This window comes from Lissotriton helveticus, chromosome 8, assembly GCF_964261635.1.
Source record: "Lissotriton helveticus chromosome 8, aLisHel1.1, whole genome shotgun sequence".
Taxonomy (NCBI): domain Eukaryota; kingdom Metazoa; phylum Chordata; class Amphibia; order Caudata; family Salamandridae; genus Lissotriton; species Lissotriton helveticus.
The window spans coordinates 1,314,553,402-1,314,569,271 of NC_136069.1; the positions used below are offsets into that span (position 1 = coordinate 1,314,553,402).

A 15,870-nucleotide genomic window follows, 5' to 3' on the forward strand; every position below is an offset into this window, starting at 1 on the left:
TTAGTGTAAAATTCATGGTAGGCATTGCAATAGGAGGGGTATGGGAAACCTGCAAGTTTTGGACAGCCACCTCCATCCCAGAACTACTTCGAACAAGCCCTAGGCCTTGGCCCTCAGGCCACTGGGTAACCCCAGAAGCCTCACAGGTGGCTCGCTCTTCTCCAGCCAGCGAGAGGCGCTGTTCCGCTAGAATTATTTCTTTGTCAATGTCCCCCCCAGCACGTACCAGGAAAGAGTCTTGTGGTGCAGCAGTGGCGTTTTCAGGAGAAGCCTCCCCATCCCCTAGTAACTTTCATTTGACCATCTCCACTTGCTCAGTTTCTGGCCCGCTTAAACCCTCAGTGGAGGAAACTCACCGCTTGCTGACGATAGACGTGAACCAAGGGAGGGTGGCCCAGGCCCAGCCTGTTCTGGTCGATGGCAGGAGCCAACGCCCTTGGCTCCCGCGCTGCGGTAGAAGTGAGGAGTCTTTATGGCGCCGAATGGTGTGAAGAAGCCTGACCCCGTCTCCAGCAGGCAGAAAAGCAATCAGGGACTTGAAGTCCATGTTAAGGCTTCTATATTATTAGTGTAAGAACCATGGAGGTCTCAAACCATTGGCAATCTGCCGAGGAACGCTGCACATCGTCTCTGCTATATACCTACTGTTTTCTATATTTCTATGCACATCTATGTGGCAAAAGCCCCACCAGGTAAAGAGGCACCCTTTTTGTTTTAAATCTGCACACCGTACTAGCCTTGTACAGCTTTATCATAATCTTTGTACAGCCGGAAGAGATGCATTGACCTGCAACACGTAACATAGCTTAATAATCACAGCATTCTAGGCACCCTTAGGACAAATGAACATGCATAATAAACCCACACCTGTGTAAACGTCACTAGTGAGCTTCTTCTGTGGAACGAGTATTTCTAAAATTCTAGGGGAATGGCTCCAGTTTAGAGGCACATTATATAGTGCTATATTTTGTTAACCTACTATTACAATTACTAATTTAGTACTACTGTAACCGTGTACTAACTGCAGATGGTGAGTTTTACTTAAACTACTATGTTCTTTTTACAAAAACTTCTGATGTGAAAATAAGATAAACTCAATGTGTTGCCTTTAGTATACATCCAGAGGGTTATCTAACAGGAAGTCAAGCTAGTTACAATTAAGTCCATCAGTGGAAGATTACATCTTAGACTAGAGCCGGTTTGGACATTTTAAGTGAGGTTGCTGATAAGTACCATTTTAAAATAACCAACATATTATTCTGCCAAAGATTTGATAAGGCACATATGATAAGTTGATAGCTGTCGTCTATAGCAGATCCTAACTTTAGGTCTGTCTCCCTGGGCACCAGATTTGCTGTGTCTCCAGCTCCAAATAAATAGATGCTCAAGATAAACTTCAAGTTTCTTAGGATTTTATTAATGAATCCTTTAGTTCATAATTAAATGTTGTATTCACATTTATCTTTCATATCAATTCAAATTCTTCATATTTCAATTAACGTTACAAATCCCATATCCCGATGCATTTCGGCGCCATGCGCCTTTCTCAGGGGACCAATCTGAAAAAATAACAGTGATATGTGTTTCACTAATACAGTGAGTGTTGCCACCATTAAACGCAGTTAACGCGCTTCCTTTTGTTACTGTTACGCGTGTGTGCATCTATATGTGGATCCTGTACAACTCTCCCCTCTGTTATTGCGATTATGTGTGGGTTTTACATCGTTCGCATGCAATATATTCCTTCCCTATTTAAGCTTTAATTACGTATGGTGGCTAAAAACCTTCCGTTTTATAACGAACTCGAACTCCTCCCTTTACGGGTGCTATGTTCGTCGTTTTAAACTGTCTCTTGTGGAATATTTGCCAGTGCGGGAGCCATTAATGGTTTTTCTACGGGTGCAAGTGCGCTAATACGATGTTTAAAGCCCTCGCCTTTGTTATTAAACAAAGGCGTGCCTCGCCCGTATTCTAAATCTTACCGGTGTTTGTCCGGACGGAGTTCTGCTGATCTCCGCGTAAGGGTTCAGTTCGAATTTCGTGCTGACGTCTTTACGTGCTGGCGAGCCTGTCTCCCTTAAAGGGATATCGGCTCGCGCGTTCAGGGGGGGTGTGCGCTGTTAAAATTAAAGCTCGCTCTTAATTCTGGGATTTGGAGTGTGAAGAAGAATATCGCGCTATGTGTGCTTACAATATACAATATGTACACGCGTCCCTGCCAGCATAAAATGTGCTTATCAATTTCATGTACGGGTGACAATATTTACAGATAACACATGAGTTCTATACATTCATTTAACCCTGTGGGTTTAAAAGTTCCTAAAAGATATATCCAGTGATTCTCTCTCTTTAACAACCAATCAATCAATCAGGTCATTTGTAGAGCGCACTACTCACCCGTAGGGTCTCAAGGCGCTGGGGGGGGGGGGGTGCCGCTACTGCTCGAACAGCCAGGTCTTGAGCTTCCTCCTGAAGGAGAGGTGGTCTCGGGTCAGGCGCAGATTGGTCGGAAGTGAGTTCCAGGTCTTGGCGGCCAGGTAGGAGAAGGATCTTCCTCCTGTTGTCGCTCTTCGGATGCGGGGGACGGCAGCGAGGGCGTGGTTGGTTGATCTGAGGAGGCGCTTGGGAGTGTAGAAGTTGATCCGGTTGTTGAGGTAGGTCGGGCCTTGGTCGTGTAGGGCTTTGTGCGCGTGGGTGAGGAGACGGAAGGTGATTCTCTTGTTGACCGGGAGCCAGTGCAGATCTCTCAGGTGTCCGGAGATGTGGCTGCGTCGGGGGATGTCGAGGATGAGTCTCGCCGAGGCGTTCTGGATCCGCTGGAGTCTCTTCTGGAGTTTGGCAGTGGTTCCGGCGTAGAGGGCGTTGCCGTAGTCCAGTCGGCTGGTGACGAGGGCTTGGGTGACCGTCTTCCTCGTCTCGGTGGGGATCCACCGGAAGATCTTCCGTAGCATGCGCAGGATGTTGAAGCATGACGAGGAGACGGCGTTGACTTGTCTGGTCATGGAGAGGGAGGAGTCCAGGATGAAGCCCAGGTTGCGTGCGTGGTCCGTCGGTTTGGGTGCGGTGCCCAGGGCGGGGGGCCACCAGGAGTCGTCCCAGGCGGAGGGCGTGGAGCCCAGGATGAGGACCTCCGTCTTGTCTGAGTTCAGTTTCAGTTTCAGTTTCATGTTCTTATTGTCAGTCCCCTCTCTTTTGTCCACAACCTCTAAAATACATGCTTTCAACTGGTCAATTCGGTGTTGAGCTTCCACAAAATGTGTGGCTATGGTCGATTTCATCATTTTGGTACATATATTGCTTTTATGTTCATGGAGTCTTATTTTCAATTTTCTTTCTGTTTGACCAACGTATCCTTTTCCACATGGACATTTTAATAAATATATTATGTTGGTCGTGTCGCATGTCCCATTAACTTTCAAATTGATTTGTTTACCTGTAGTAGGGTGAGGGATGCTGTTCCCTTTCATAATGTTAACGCAGTTATGACAATTTTGACATGGTTGTGTTCCTTTGTATCTTATTTGTGGTGTGATGGTTTTGATAGTTTCCAGGAGTTGTCCTATGTTTTTTGACCTAGTGTGAGCAAATATTGGTTCATTAGTGAAGGCTCCTTTAAAATCTGGCTCTACTTTCAATATTGACCAATTTTTTTTTATAATTTTCTTGAATTAATGACTGGCTGTGGAATATTTGCTGACGCAAGTGATCCTTGGTTCTGAGCTTTTAGATTTGGTTTTCAAGAGTTCTTCTCTGGTTACCTTTTCAATTTTCTGCCTAGCCTGTTGCAAAATGGTCTGAGGGTACCCTCTTTTGGTAAATCTTGTGATCATGGAATTTATTTGAGTTTCCATTTGTTGTGGTTCCGAGACTACTCTTTTCACCTTCATGAGTTGTGAGTAGGGTAAATGTCGCTTTAACGATGGAGGATGGAAGCTATCATACCGTAAGAGATTATTGCAGTCTGTGGCTTTCTTAAATAGGTTTGTGGAGAATCTTGTATTCTGTTTAGTTATTTCCACGTCCAAGAAATGTATTTTATCGTCTTGATCTCCCATGTGAATTGAATCCTTTCATTTATAGAGTTTAATTTGGTGATTTCTCTTGTAAGTAACTCTTTTGATCCTTCTCATGTTATAAAAATATTGTCTATGAATCTAACATATAAACGTATATGTTTAGACCACTCTGCTTTCTGTAGGATGTTCGTTTCTTTGAATTCTCTCATGAATATATTTGCGTAACAAGGAGCCGCACTATTATCCATCGATGTACCACTTTTTTGCAAGTACCATTCGTCTTGGTATGTAAAATAGCTGTGCATTAGGGTGAACTGCAAGAGTTCCATCAGGAATACTTGCATGTCTTGGTTGTACTCACTCTCCAATAATGCCTTTTCTGTGGCTTCTATGCCTAACTGGTGAGGTATTGAAGTGTAAAGTGCTTTTACATCGATGGTGGCCATGACAATCTGTTGTTCGTTGGTGAATTCGATGGTGGACAATTTGTTGAGAAAGTCTGTGGTATCTTTGATATACGACTTTGCTTATATGACTTGTAGTTGTAGATATTTATCCCAAAATTTGCCGATTGGTTCATGGATACTGTTTCTAGTCGAGACGATTGGTCTGCATGGGGGTAGTTTAGGATCTTTATGCACTTTGGGGACCATGTAAAAAGTTGGACTTACTGGATGTTCTTGAGTCAAATATTTTCTGACCTTCTCTTGTATTACTCCTTTTTCGGTGGCATTTTTTAAGATCTGTTGTAATATGTTTTGTATTTCTCGGGTGGGATTAAACTGAAGTTTCATATAAAGATCTCCATCCTCCAAATATTGCTTGACTTGTGCTTCATAGTAAGTGCGATCTAGTATGACGAGTGCTCCCCCTTTGTCCGCCTTCTGGCACACTATTTTCTCATCTTGGCTGATGGATTTAATGATGCTGTATTCCTTAGTGGTCATGTTTTTTTTTTGTTCTTTCTTGTAAAATTCAGTCGATGAATGTCTTGTTTGCATAATGATTCAAACAGGTCTATCGTTTTGTGGCTCGCCGGAGCCATATAGGTACTGCGTGTTTTTAATCCTTTCAACTGGTCTTCATCTTCCTGTCTTCTCTCAATAGCTATGTTATCGAATAAATTTCTGAGTCGTAATTTCCTAGTTAATTTGAACAAGCTGATATCTAGTTCCAATATGTCGGTATGTGTTGTAGGGACATATGATGTGCCTCTCTGTAGTGTTTCAACTTGTATTTGATTCAAATGTCTTTGAGAAATGTTTAGAACCAAGTTATCTGCTCCTGATTCCAAAATATAAATTTTTTCTTCTTGGAGGTAATTGTCCTGGTTTGTGGTGGATCCTTTTCCTTTTCTTTTGCCTTTTCCTCCGGGGTCTTCTCTTAATTCTTGGCCTCTTTCTAAAAAAGGCACACCAGTTGATGTGGTTGCACGCCAGTTGATGTGGTTGCACGCGTAGAAAAACCATTAATGGCTCCCGCACTGGCAAATATTCCACAAGAGACAGTTTAAAACGACGAACATAGCACCCATAGAGGGAGGAGTTCGAGTTTGTTATAAAACGGAAGGGTTTTAGCCACCATACGTAATTAAAGCTTAAATAGGGAAGGAATATATTGCATGCGAACGATGTAAAACCCACACATAATCACAATAACAGAGGGGAGAGTTGTACAGGATCCACATATAGATGCACACACGCGTAACAGTAACAAAAGGAAGCGCGTTAACTGCGTTTAATGGGGGCAACACTCACTGTATTAGTGAAACACATATCACTGTTATTTTTTCAGATTGGTCCCTTGAGAAAGGCGCATGGCGCCGAAATGCACGGGATATGGGATTTGTAACATTAGTTGAAATATGAAGAATTTGAATTGATATGGAAGATAAATGTGAATACAACATTTAATTATGAACTAAAGGATTAATTAATAAAATCCTAAGAAACTTGAAGTTTATCTTGAGCATCTATTTATTTGGAGCTGGAGACACAGCAAATCTGGTGCCCAGGGAGACAGACCTAAAGTTAGGATCTGCTATAGATGATATCTAATTGACACTCCTGAGTGGGGAGTGATACCCAGTAGCACAGGAAACTACAAACTCACAACTGATTCATACGCAGTGCTCGAACTATAATAATTTTCGTTATATATCACTTAAACTACTCACAGCTCGAGGCACGCGAAACAAAAATGCAATACGAAGAAATCCCCCAGATGACAGAGATCAGAGCAGAAACTTTCGCATTTGCAGAGAATGCAAGTGCGCGAATATACTCGTTGATACATGAGGAAACAGCAGAGTTTGCCACCACTAAAACAAAGGAACAACATATAAAGCAAATTTTATACCTCACAAGGAAACAAATCAACCAACGCTTACATGCCAGCACCATGATTAGATATCACAAAGCCCAGAGGGGCGCTCAGAATAGCCCTCAAACCATCTTTGTGCAAAAACACCAAACATATCACTGAGAAGTGGTATGCTATTCTAAATAAATGCAGCCTAGATTTAATACTATTGATAATAGACGAATTATCGAATATCCTCGAGGAACTCAACATGGAGATTATTCACGTTCAAGAAAAATTGAACAAACTAATTACACCTGAAGAACTAGCTAGTATTCTTGAAGACATCAACAAACAATTGACTAGACACACACAAGAAGTCAACGATAGAAAGATCAGAAAATATAGAAGAGATACTCTAGATTACAAACTGGAGGAGGTATACACATGGGCAGACATATATGCCAAAAGACGCCAGAATAAAACATATACATCACAAACAGATACTTCTTCCACAGGGAGTGACACATCAACTCATCAAGGAGGACGCCCAACAAATAATCAAAGAGTCAGCGAAACACCAACCACATCAACTGGTGTGCCTTTTTTAGAAAGAGGCCAAGAATTAAGAGAAGACCCCGTAGGGGAAAAGGCAAAAGAAAAGGAAAAGGATCCATCGCAAACGAGGACAATTACCGCCAAGAAGAAAAAATGAATATTTTGGAATCAGGAGCAGATAACTTGGTTCTAAACATTTCTCAAAGACATTTGAATCAAACACAAGTTGAAACACTACAGAGAGGCACATCATATGTCCCTACAACACATACAGACATGTTGGAACTAGATATCAGCTTGTTCAAATTAACCAGGAAATTACGACTCAGAAATGTCTTCGATAACATAGCTATTGAGAGAAGACAGGAAGATGAAGACCAGTTGAAAGGATTAAAAACACGCAGTACCTACATGGCTCCGGCGAGCCACAAAACGATAGACCTGTTTGAATCATTATGCAAACAAGACATTCATCGACTGAATTTTACAAGAAAGAACAAACACCAAAACATGATCACTAAGGAATACAGCATCATTAAATCCATCAGCCAAGATGAGAAAATAGTGTGCCAGAAGGCGGACAAAGGGGGAGCACTAGTCATACTAGATCGCACTTATTATGAAGCACAAGTCAAGCAACATTTGGAGGATGGAGATCTTTATATGAAACCTCAGTTTAATCCCACCCAAGAAATACAAAACATATTACAACAGATCTTAAAAAATGCCACCGAAAAAGGAGTAATACAAGAGAAGGTCAGAAAATATTTGACTCAAGAACATCCAGTAAGTCTAACTTTTTACATGGTCCCCAAAGTGCATAAAGATCCTAAACTACCCCCATGCAGACCAATCGTCTCGACTAGAAACAGTATCCATGAGCCAATCGGCAAATTTTTGTTTGGATAAATATCTACAACCACAAGTCATACAAGCAAAGTCATATATCAAAGATACCACAGACTTTCTCAACACATTGTCCACCATCGAATTCACCAACGAACAACAGATTGTAATGGCCACCATCGATGTAAAAGCACTTCACACTTCAATACCTCACCAGTTAGGAATAGAAGCCACAAAAAAGGCATTATTGGAGAGTGAGTACAACCAAGACATGCAAGTATTCCTGATGGAACTCTTGCAGTTCATCCTAATGCACAGCTATTTTACATACCAAGACGAATGGTACTTGCAAAAAAGTGGTACATCGATGGGTAATAGTGCGGCTCCTTGTTACGCAAATATATTCATGAGACAATTCGAAGAAACGAACATCCTACAGAAAGCAGAGTGGTCTAAACATATACGTTTATATGTTAGATTCATAGACGATATTTTCATAACATGGGAAGGATCAAAAGAGTTATTTACAAGAGAAATCACCAAATTAAACTCTATAAATGAAAGGATTCAATTCACATGGGAGATCAAAGAGGATAAAATACATTTCTTGGACGTGGAAATAACTGAACAGAATCCAAGATTCTCCACAAACCTATTTAAGAAAGCCACAGACCGCAATAATCTATTACGGTATGATAGCTTCCATCCTCCATCGTTTAAGCGACATTTACCCTACTCACAACTCTTGAGGGTGAAAAGAGTAGTCTCGGAACCACAACAAATGGAAACTCAAATAAATTCCATGATCACAAGATTTACCAAAAGAGGGTACCGTCAGACCATTTTGCAACAGGCTAGGCAGAAAATTGAAAAGGTAACCAGTAAAGAACTCTTGAAAACCAAATCTAAAACCTCAGAACCAAGGATAACTTGTGTCAGCAAATATTCCACAGCCAGTCATCAATTCAAGAAAATTATTTTAAAAATTGGTCAATATTGAAAGTAGATCCAGATTTTAAAGGAGCCTTCACTAATGAACCAATATTTGCTCACACTAGGTCAAAAAACATAGGACAACTCCTGAAACCTATCAAAACCATCACACCACAAATAAGATACAAAGGAACACAACCATGTCAAAATTGTCATAACTGCGTTAACATTATGAAAGGGAACAGCATCCCTCACCCTACTACAGGTAAACAAATCAATTTGAAAGTCAATGGAACATGCGACACGACCAACATAATATATTTATTAAAATGTCCATGTGGAAAAGGATACGTTGGTCAAACAGAAAGAAAATTGAAAATAAGACTCAATGAACATAAAAGCAATATACGTATCAAAATGATGAAATCGACCATAGCCACACATTTTGTGGAAGCTCCACACCGAATTGACCAGTTGAAAGCATGTATTTTAGAGGTTGTGGACAAAAGAGAGGGAACTGACAATAAGAACATTTTGTTAAAGAGAGAGAATCACTGGATATATCTTTTAGGAACTTTGAAACCTACAGGGTTAAATGAACGTATAGAACTCATGTGTTATCTGTAAATAATGTCACCCGTACATGAAATTGATAAGCACATTTTATGCTGACAGGGACGCGTGTACATATTGTATTATGTAAGGACACATAGCGCGATATTCTTCATCACACTCCAAATCCCAGAATTAAGAGCGAGCTTTAATTTTAACAGCGCACACCCACCCTGAACGCGCGAGCCGATATCCCTTTAAGGGAGACAGGCTCGCCAGGAAGTAAAGACATCAGCACGAAATTCGAACTGAACCCTTACGCGGAGATCAGCAGAACTCCGTCCGGACAAACAGTGGTAAGATTTAGAATACGGGCGAGGCACGCCTTTGTTTAATAACAAAGGTGAGTGCTTTAAACATCATATTAGCGCACTTGCACGCGTGGAAAAACCATTAATGGCTCCCGCACTGGCAAATATTCCACAAGAGACAGTTTAAAACGACGAACATAGCACCCGTAAAGGGAGGAGTTCGAGTTTGTTATAAAATGGAAGGGTTTTAGCCACCATACGTAATTAAAGCTTAAATAGGGAAGGAATATATTGCATGCGAACGATGTAAAACCCACACATAATCACAATAGCAGAGGGGAGAGTTGTACAGGACCCACATTAGATGCACACACACATAACAGTAACAAAAGGAAGCGCGTTAACTGCGTTTAAGGGTGGCAACACTCACTGTATTAGTGAAACACATAACACTGTTATTTTTTCAGATTGGTCCCTTGAGAAAGGCGCATGGCGCCGAAATGCATTGGGATATGGGATTTGTAACGTTAATTGAAATATGAAGAATTTGAATTGATATGGAAGATAAATGTGAATACAACATTTAATTATGAACTAAAGGATTCATTAATAAAATCCTAAGAAACTTGAAGTTTATCTTGAGCATCTATTTATTTGGAGCTGGAGACACAGCAAATCTGGTGCCCAGGGAGACAGACCTAAAGTTAGGATCTGCTATAGACGATATCTAATTGACACTCCTGAGTGGGGAGTGATACCCAGGAGCACAGGAAACTACAAACTCACAACTGATTCATACGCAGTGCTCGAACTATAATAAGTTGATAGCTGTGCCACAATGTTTTATTTGTGTGAAAAGGTTTTTTCATATTTCTTTATTTTGCATTATATTAACATGTAAAATAGCAATAGGTATTAACTGTGTATTATTCACATTTAAATTGATGATAGCTAATCTGTGTTTACAATGGCTACTGTTCGAGTGCCATCTTTCTTCTTGACAAGTGTGTTATTATTTCTAGGCAAAGCTGAAGTCCCAATTAACAAACAGAATGCATCTTTGCTTCTTTTCTCCTGTGAAATGTTACATTGTTTGTGATATCAAATAAAATACCCTAGCTGGTTGCAGCAGTACATCAGCAAAGTACAGGCTGGTCCTATAAATCTTGTTATGTTGCAGATTATACATTTAAAGGACTTTAGAGAAGCTGTATTGTGAAGGGTCCTTGGAAACGAATGAGCCCAAGATTGTATCTTTATGCTTTAACCTGATTGGATTGTTTTATGAGAGCTACTTAAGCTAGTGCAGCATAGATTAACCCCAAAGCTGCTGGGCCTTTTCCTCCATGCTGAACTCTTTTTTTGGCTATTTGGGATAGTTAAACCCGGGGCTCCAAAACTTTTTCCCACATAAGGTATCCATGTCAAATTTGTATCCTTCCCACCCTCCCCCCCAACATCCTGGGGATTCTAAAGGTACTGAGGGTTTGTGGATTCCCCTAGAGAGGACAGAGAAAATAGGCAACATATAGCAACATTTTTAGTTTTTGGAGAAAAATAGGAAACAAGTACTCCAGATAAAAGTGTCTGTTTTTTTCCCTCTAAAAATGGCCTCAATGAACGGTTTGCTATACTAAAGTCACCATCTTCCCAGTTTTTGCAGAACTGAATCAAAAAACATAATTTTGTACCATATTTTTGGCATTTAAGTTTGAAAGCGGTAGCAAATTTTTCCTATTTTTTGTGCTCTCAACTTACTTCCAGTTTGTGGCGGACACCAGTGTGATTCAGGAAAGCATACGTTTTTTGAAAAGTAGACAAAATTCCGATTCCAGCAAGGGGTCATATGTGCAGATCCCTCAAGGTATTCTCAAGAAAAATAGCTGTTGAATAAAAGAAATGAAAATGAGCAGAAAAAACAGACATTTGTGACATTTTCATCTATAACTTTTGCCATGATGGCTGATTTACAAAGGCAATAAATATACTGTTACCTCCAGTAGGCCCTTCTAATTGTGGGGCTCTATAGGGTTTGTAAGTTCTCCAAAAACCCAAGGTACCCCAGAGCTAACAACTGAACTGCACCATTTCATATGGCAAAATATGCAGAATGAAACATGGGTATCAAGGAAACCTATGCATTTCTGAAATGGGCACAAGATATGGAGTTTAGGAGCTGTGGTTATTTTTTACATCTCTGAATTTGTAGGCACCTGTACTAGCCGATGATTTAGAGGGTATTTTTCAAAATGCCTTCTTGCTTATACACTATCTTACATTCAAAAGGCTCATATGCAGCAAAATCCAATTGGTAATAATAAATGTTCTACTATTCTATGGTACCACAAGTCTCTCGATAAAAATAGTACCTTACTCGTATGGGTAGGCTTAGTGTCTGCGACAGGAAATGGGCCAAAACAAAACATGACTGCATCACATTATCCCGCTTTTAACGGATCCTTTTTTACAATGTGGGTAGTTCTAGTTTTTAGATCCTTGCTGTGCTGGCACATAGGGAAATCTAGCAAACCTGTACATTTTTCAAAACTAGATACCAAGGGGTAACGATGCTGGGGTGACTTGCATGGCTCTCACCTGGTTGCTTGGCTCAGAATTCCCTGCAAACCTCAACCTCCAACTCATGTGCTTCAAGTTATTTAAATGTACTGATTTGATGATTAGCCTCAGTGGCAAACTTCAATTAATCAGAAAGCTCTTTATGGGCTGCACATGTGCACAAAAAAGCGATAACAGTAGTCAATCTTCATAATGATGTAAGATTCGATTGATGTCTTTTGAAGTTACCTCTGACAAACTGAAGACTGTCAGACTGCCAACCTAGAATGTAGCTCTTACTGTGAATATTATGAATTCATTTTAGCATTTGAATACACTATGGGGCAGATTCATAAAATGCATCTAGGAGAATGTGAAGTACTAATACTTCACACACTCATAAATGGCTTTGTGAATTGGCTGCAAAATTTTACTATTCAGGGAATATTCTTATAAAAATAGTGCAAACCGAAGCACTCTTTTTGCTTTTATTAATATGGAGTTGAATATTTCAAACTATTTCGCAACGGCAATTATGCCAAAAGGAAGTAGTACTTGTGTTCAAATACTTCAATTGCCTCTGTGACTCTGTCCTTGTCAATTGTGAGTGCATCAAGGATGTACTCTGATAAAATAAATGACACAGCTTAAGACAATTTTTACTGCTCAAATATCTTTTATAATTGAACAAACTTCTGATATTTCAGAAAACAGCATGCATTGTGAACTTTCTTTTGCCTAGGTGATGATCTTTCACATGCCCTGCACCTGCGTAATGAAACGCTGGATTAAATTCGGGCCAAAATAAACCCAATTGTTTAATGATTTGCCTGCCTGGGTCTTTTTTGTTGAGGATTTATTTTATTATATTTTTGTTCATCATGTTCACCTCTAAAATTTTTATGACTTTTCGCCTATGCTTAGGAAAATATTAATTTCATTTATAAAAATAAATATGCATGCTCTATAAGTACTTCATTTAGACGGTGGGCGGCTCCTCCGCGAAGGAGCGTCACCCCACTGCTCGCGGAGTAAAAAAAAAATGATAACCTCATTATCATCATTTTATTTTTCTTTGCTACAGGACTGGTTTAGGGTGGGGCTGGGCTAGGGTCACAGGGGGAGGAGTGGTTTGCACACTCCAAGTGTACATCAATGCTTGTCCGGCCATCTCGGGCCAGCTAAACAGTCATGCACACTTTGCTTTTTCCCCACCAGGCTGTAATGCACAGCCTGGTGAGGAACATGCACAGGCTCCCTCTCCCAGCGCCGAACCATGGTGCTCAGACCAATCACAAGGCTGCATTGCAACATTCTGATTGGCCATGGGGAGCCTGGGTGCTTTTTGGTTTGGACCTACAAAAAGAGCAGCAACGCGACGGAAAGACGGCAACCGTTTTAAAGGTGTTTTAAAAAAATATATATATTTTTTTCAAATCCCCCCGCCCTGCCATCCTCGTTCCCAGTCAGACACCCCTGCATTTAGAAATAAGAGAAAGGGATTCGCACTTAATCATTCCTGTAAATATAGTTGTTCAGAACTTTTATATTACACAGCAATGGCACATCTTCCATGGCATTGCTAATCCCTTGGCATTGAACACATTCAATCATAGTGGTCTTCCATCTATAGTACACAGTAATACTTAGACCAATATCATCCCATCCAGGCACTGCCATTGCCAACCTGGAAGTAACAACGAATTTCTCAATATCCTAGAATGAAGTGGTGTTAGATATGCCTTTTGAATCTGGGACAAAGGCTTGAAGGTAAAGTTACTAAGTTGATAGCTGTGCCACAATGTTTTATTTGTGTGAAAAGGTTTTTTCATATTTCTTTATTTTGCATTATATTAACATGTAAAATAGCAATAGGTATTAACTGTGTATTATTCACATTTAAATTGATGATAGCTAATCTGTGTTTACAATGGCTACTGTTCGAGTGCCATCTTTCTTCTTGACAAGTGTGTTATTATTTCTAGGCAAAGCTGAAGTCCCAATTAACAAACAGAATGCATCTTTGCTTCTTTTCTCCTGTGAAATGTTACATTGTTTGTGATATCAAATAAAATACCCTAGCTGGTTGCAGCAGTACATCAGCAAAGTACAGGCTGGTCCTATAAATCTTGTTATGTTGCAGATTATACATTTAAAGGACTTTAGAGAAGCTGTATTGTGAAGGGTCCTTGGAAACGAATGAGCCCAAGATTGTATCTTTATGCTTTAACCTGATTGGATTGTTTTATGAGAGCTACTTAAGCTAGTGCAGCGTAGATTAACCCCAAAGCTGCTGGGCCTTTTCCTCCATGCTGAACTCTTTTTTTGGCTATTTGGGATAGTTAAACCCGGGGCTCCAAAACTTTTTCCCACATAAGGTATCCATGTCAAATTTGTATCCTTCCCACCCTCCCCCACAACATCCTGGGGATTCTAAAGGTACTGAGGGTTTGTGGATTCCCCTAGAGAGGACAGAGAAAATAGGCAACATATAGCAACATTTTTAGTTTTTGGAGAAAAATAGGAAACAAGTACTCCAGATAAAAGTGTCTGTTTTTTTCCCTCTAAAAATGGCCTCAATGAACGGTTTGCTATACTAAAGTCACCATCTTCCCAGTTTTTAGGAACATGCAGAACTGAATCAAAAAACATAATTTTGTACCATATTTTTGGCATTTAAGTTTGAAAGCGGTAGCAAATTTTTCCTATTTTTTGTGCTCTCAACTTACTTCCAGTTTGTGGCGGACACCAGTGTGATTCAGGAAAGCATACGTTTTTTGAAAAGTAGACAAAATTCCGATTCCAGCAAGGGGTCATATGTGCAGATCCCTCAAGGTATTCTCAAGAAAAATAGCTGTTGAATAAAAGAAATGAAAATGAGCAGAAAAAACAGACATTTGTGACATTTTCATCTATAACTTTTGCCATGATGGCTGATTTACAAAGGCAATAAATATACTGTTACCTCCAGTAGGCCCTTCTAATTGTGGGGCTCTATAGGGTTTGTAAGTTCTCCAAAAACCCAAGGTACCCCAGAGCTAACAACTGAACTGCACCATTTCATATGGCAAAATATGCAGAATGAAACATGGGTATCAAGGAAACCTATGCATTTCTGAAATGGGCACAAGATATGGAGTTTAGGAGCTGTGGTTATTTTTTACATCTCTGAATTTGTAGGCACCTGTACTAGCCGATGATTTAGAGGGTATTTTTCAAAATGCCTTCTTTCTTATACACTATCTTACATTCAAAAGGCTCATATGCAGCAAAATCCAATTGGTAATAATAAATGTTCTACTATTCTATGGTACCACAAGTCTCTCGATAAAAATAGTACCTTACTCGTATGGGTAGGCTTAGTGTCTGCGACAGGAAATGGGCCAAAACAAAACATGACTGCATCACATTATCCCGCTTTTAACGGATCCTTTTTTACAATGTGGGTAGTTCTAGTTTTTAGATCCTTGCTGTGCTGGCACATAGGGAAATCTAGCAAACCTGTACATTTTTCAAAACTAGATACCAAGGGGTAACGATGCTGGGGTGACTTGCATGGCTCTCACCTGGTTGCTTGGCTCAGAATTCCCTGCAAACCTCAACCTCCAACTCATGTGCTTCAAGTTATTTAAATGTACAGATTTGATGATTAGCCTCAGTGGCAAACTTCAATTAATCAGAAAGCTCTTTATGGGCTGCACATGTGCACAAAAAAGCGATAACAGTAGTCAATCTTCATAATGATGTAAGATTCGATTGATGTCTTTTGAAGTTACCTCTGACAAACTGAAGACTGT

At 40.1% G+C, this 15,870-nt stretch overlaps 1 protein-coding gene across 2 annotated transcripts in view; it reads right to left on the reverse strand.

The window, feature by feature from the left end:
• NYX (nyctalopin) overlaps window positions 1-14,919 on the reverse strand; it is a 170,988-nt gene extending 156,069 nt beyond the window's left edge. The window contains exons 1-2 of one of the 2 annotated variants that reach the window (XM_078656182.1): window positions 14,803-14,919; window positions 11,276-11,400 (exon numbers count right to left, since the gene is read on the reverse strand). In XM_078656182.1, coding sequence (XP_078512308.1) covers window positions 11,276-11,363 — 88 coding nt within the window. In that variant the 5' untranslated portion in view covers window positions 11,364-11,400; window positions 14,803-14,919. Of the gene's footprint in view, window positions 1-11,275; window positions 11,401-14,802 lie in introns of those variants that run through there. The other variant, XR_013599564.1, reaches the window with a different exon arrangement.
• Between the last annotated feature and the right edge of the window lie 951 nt (window positions 14,920-15,870).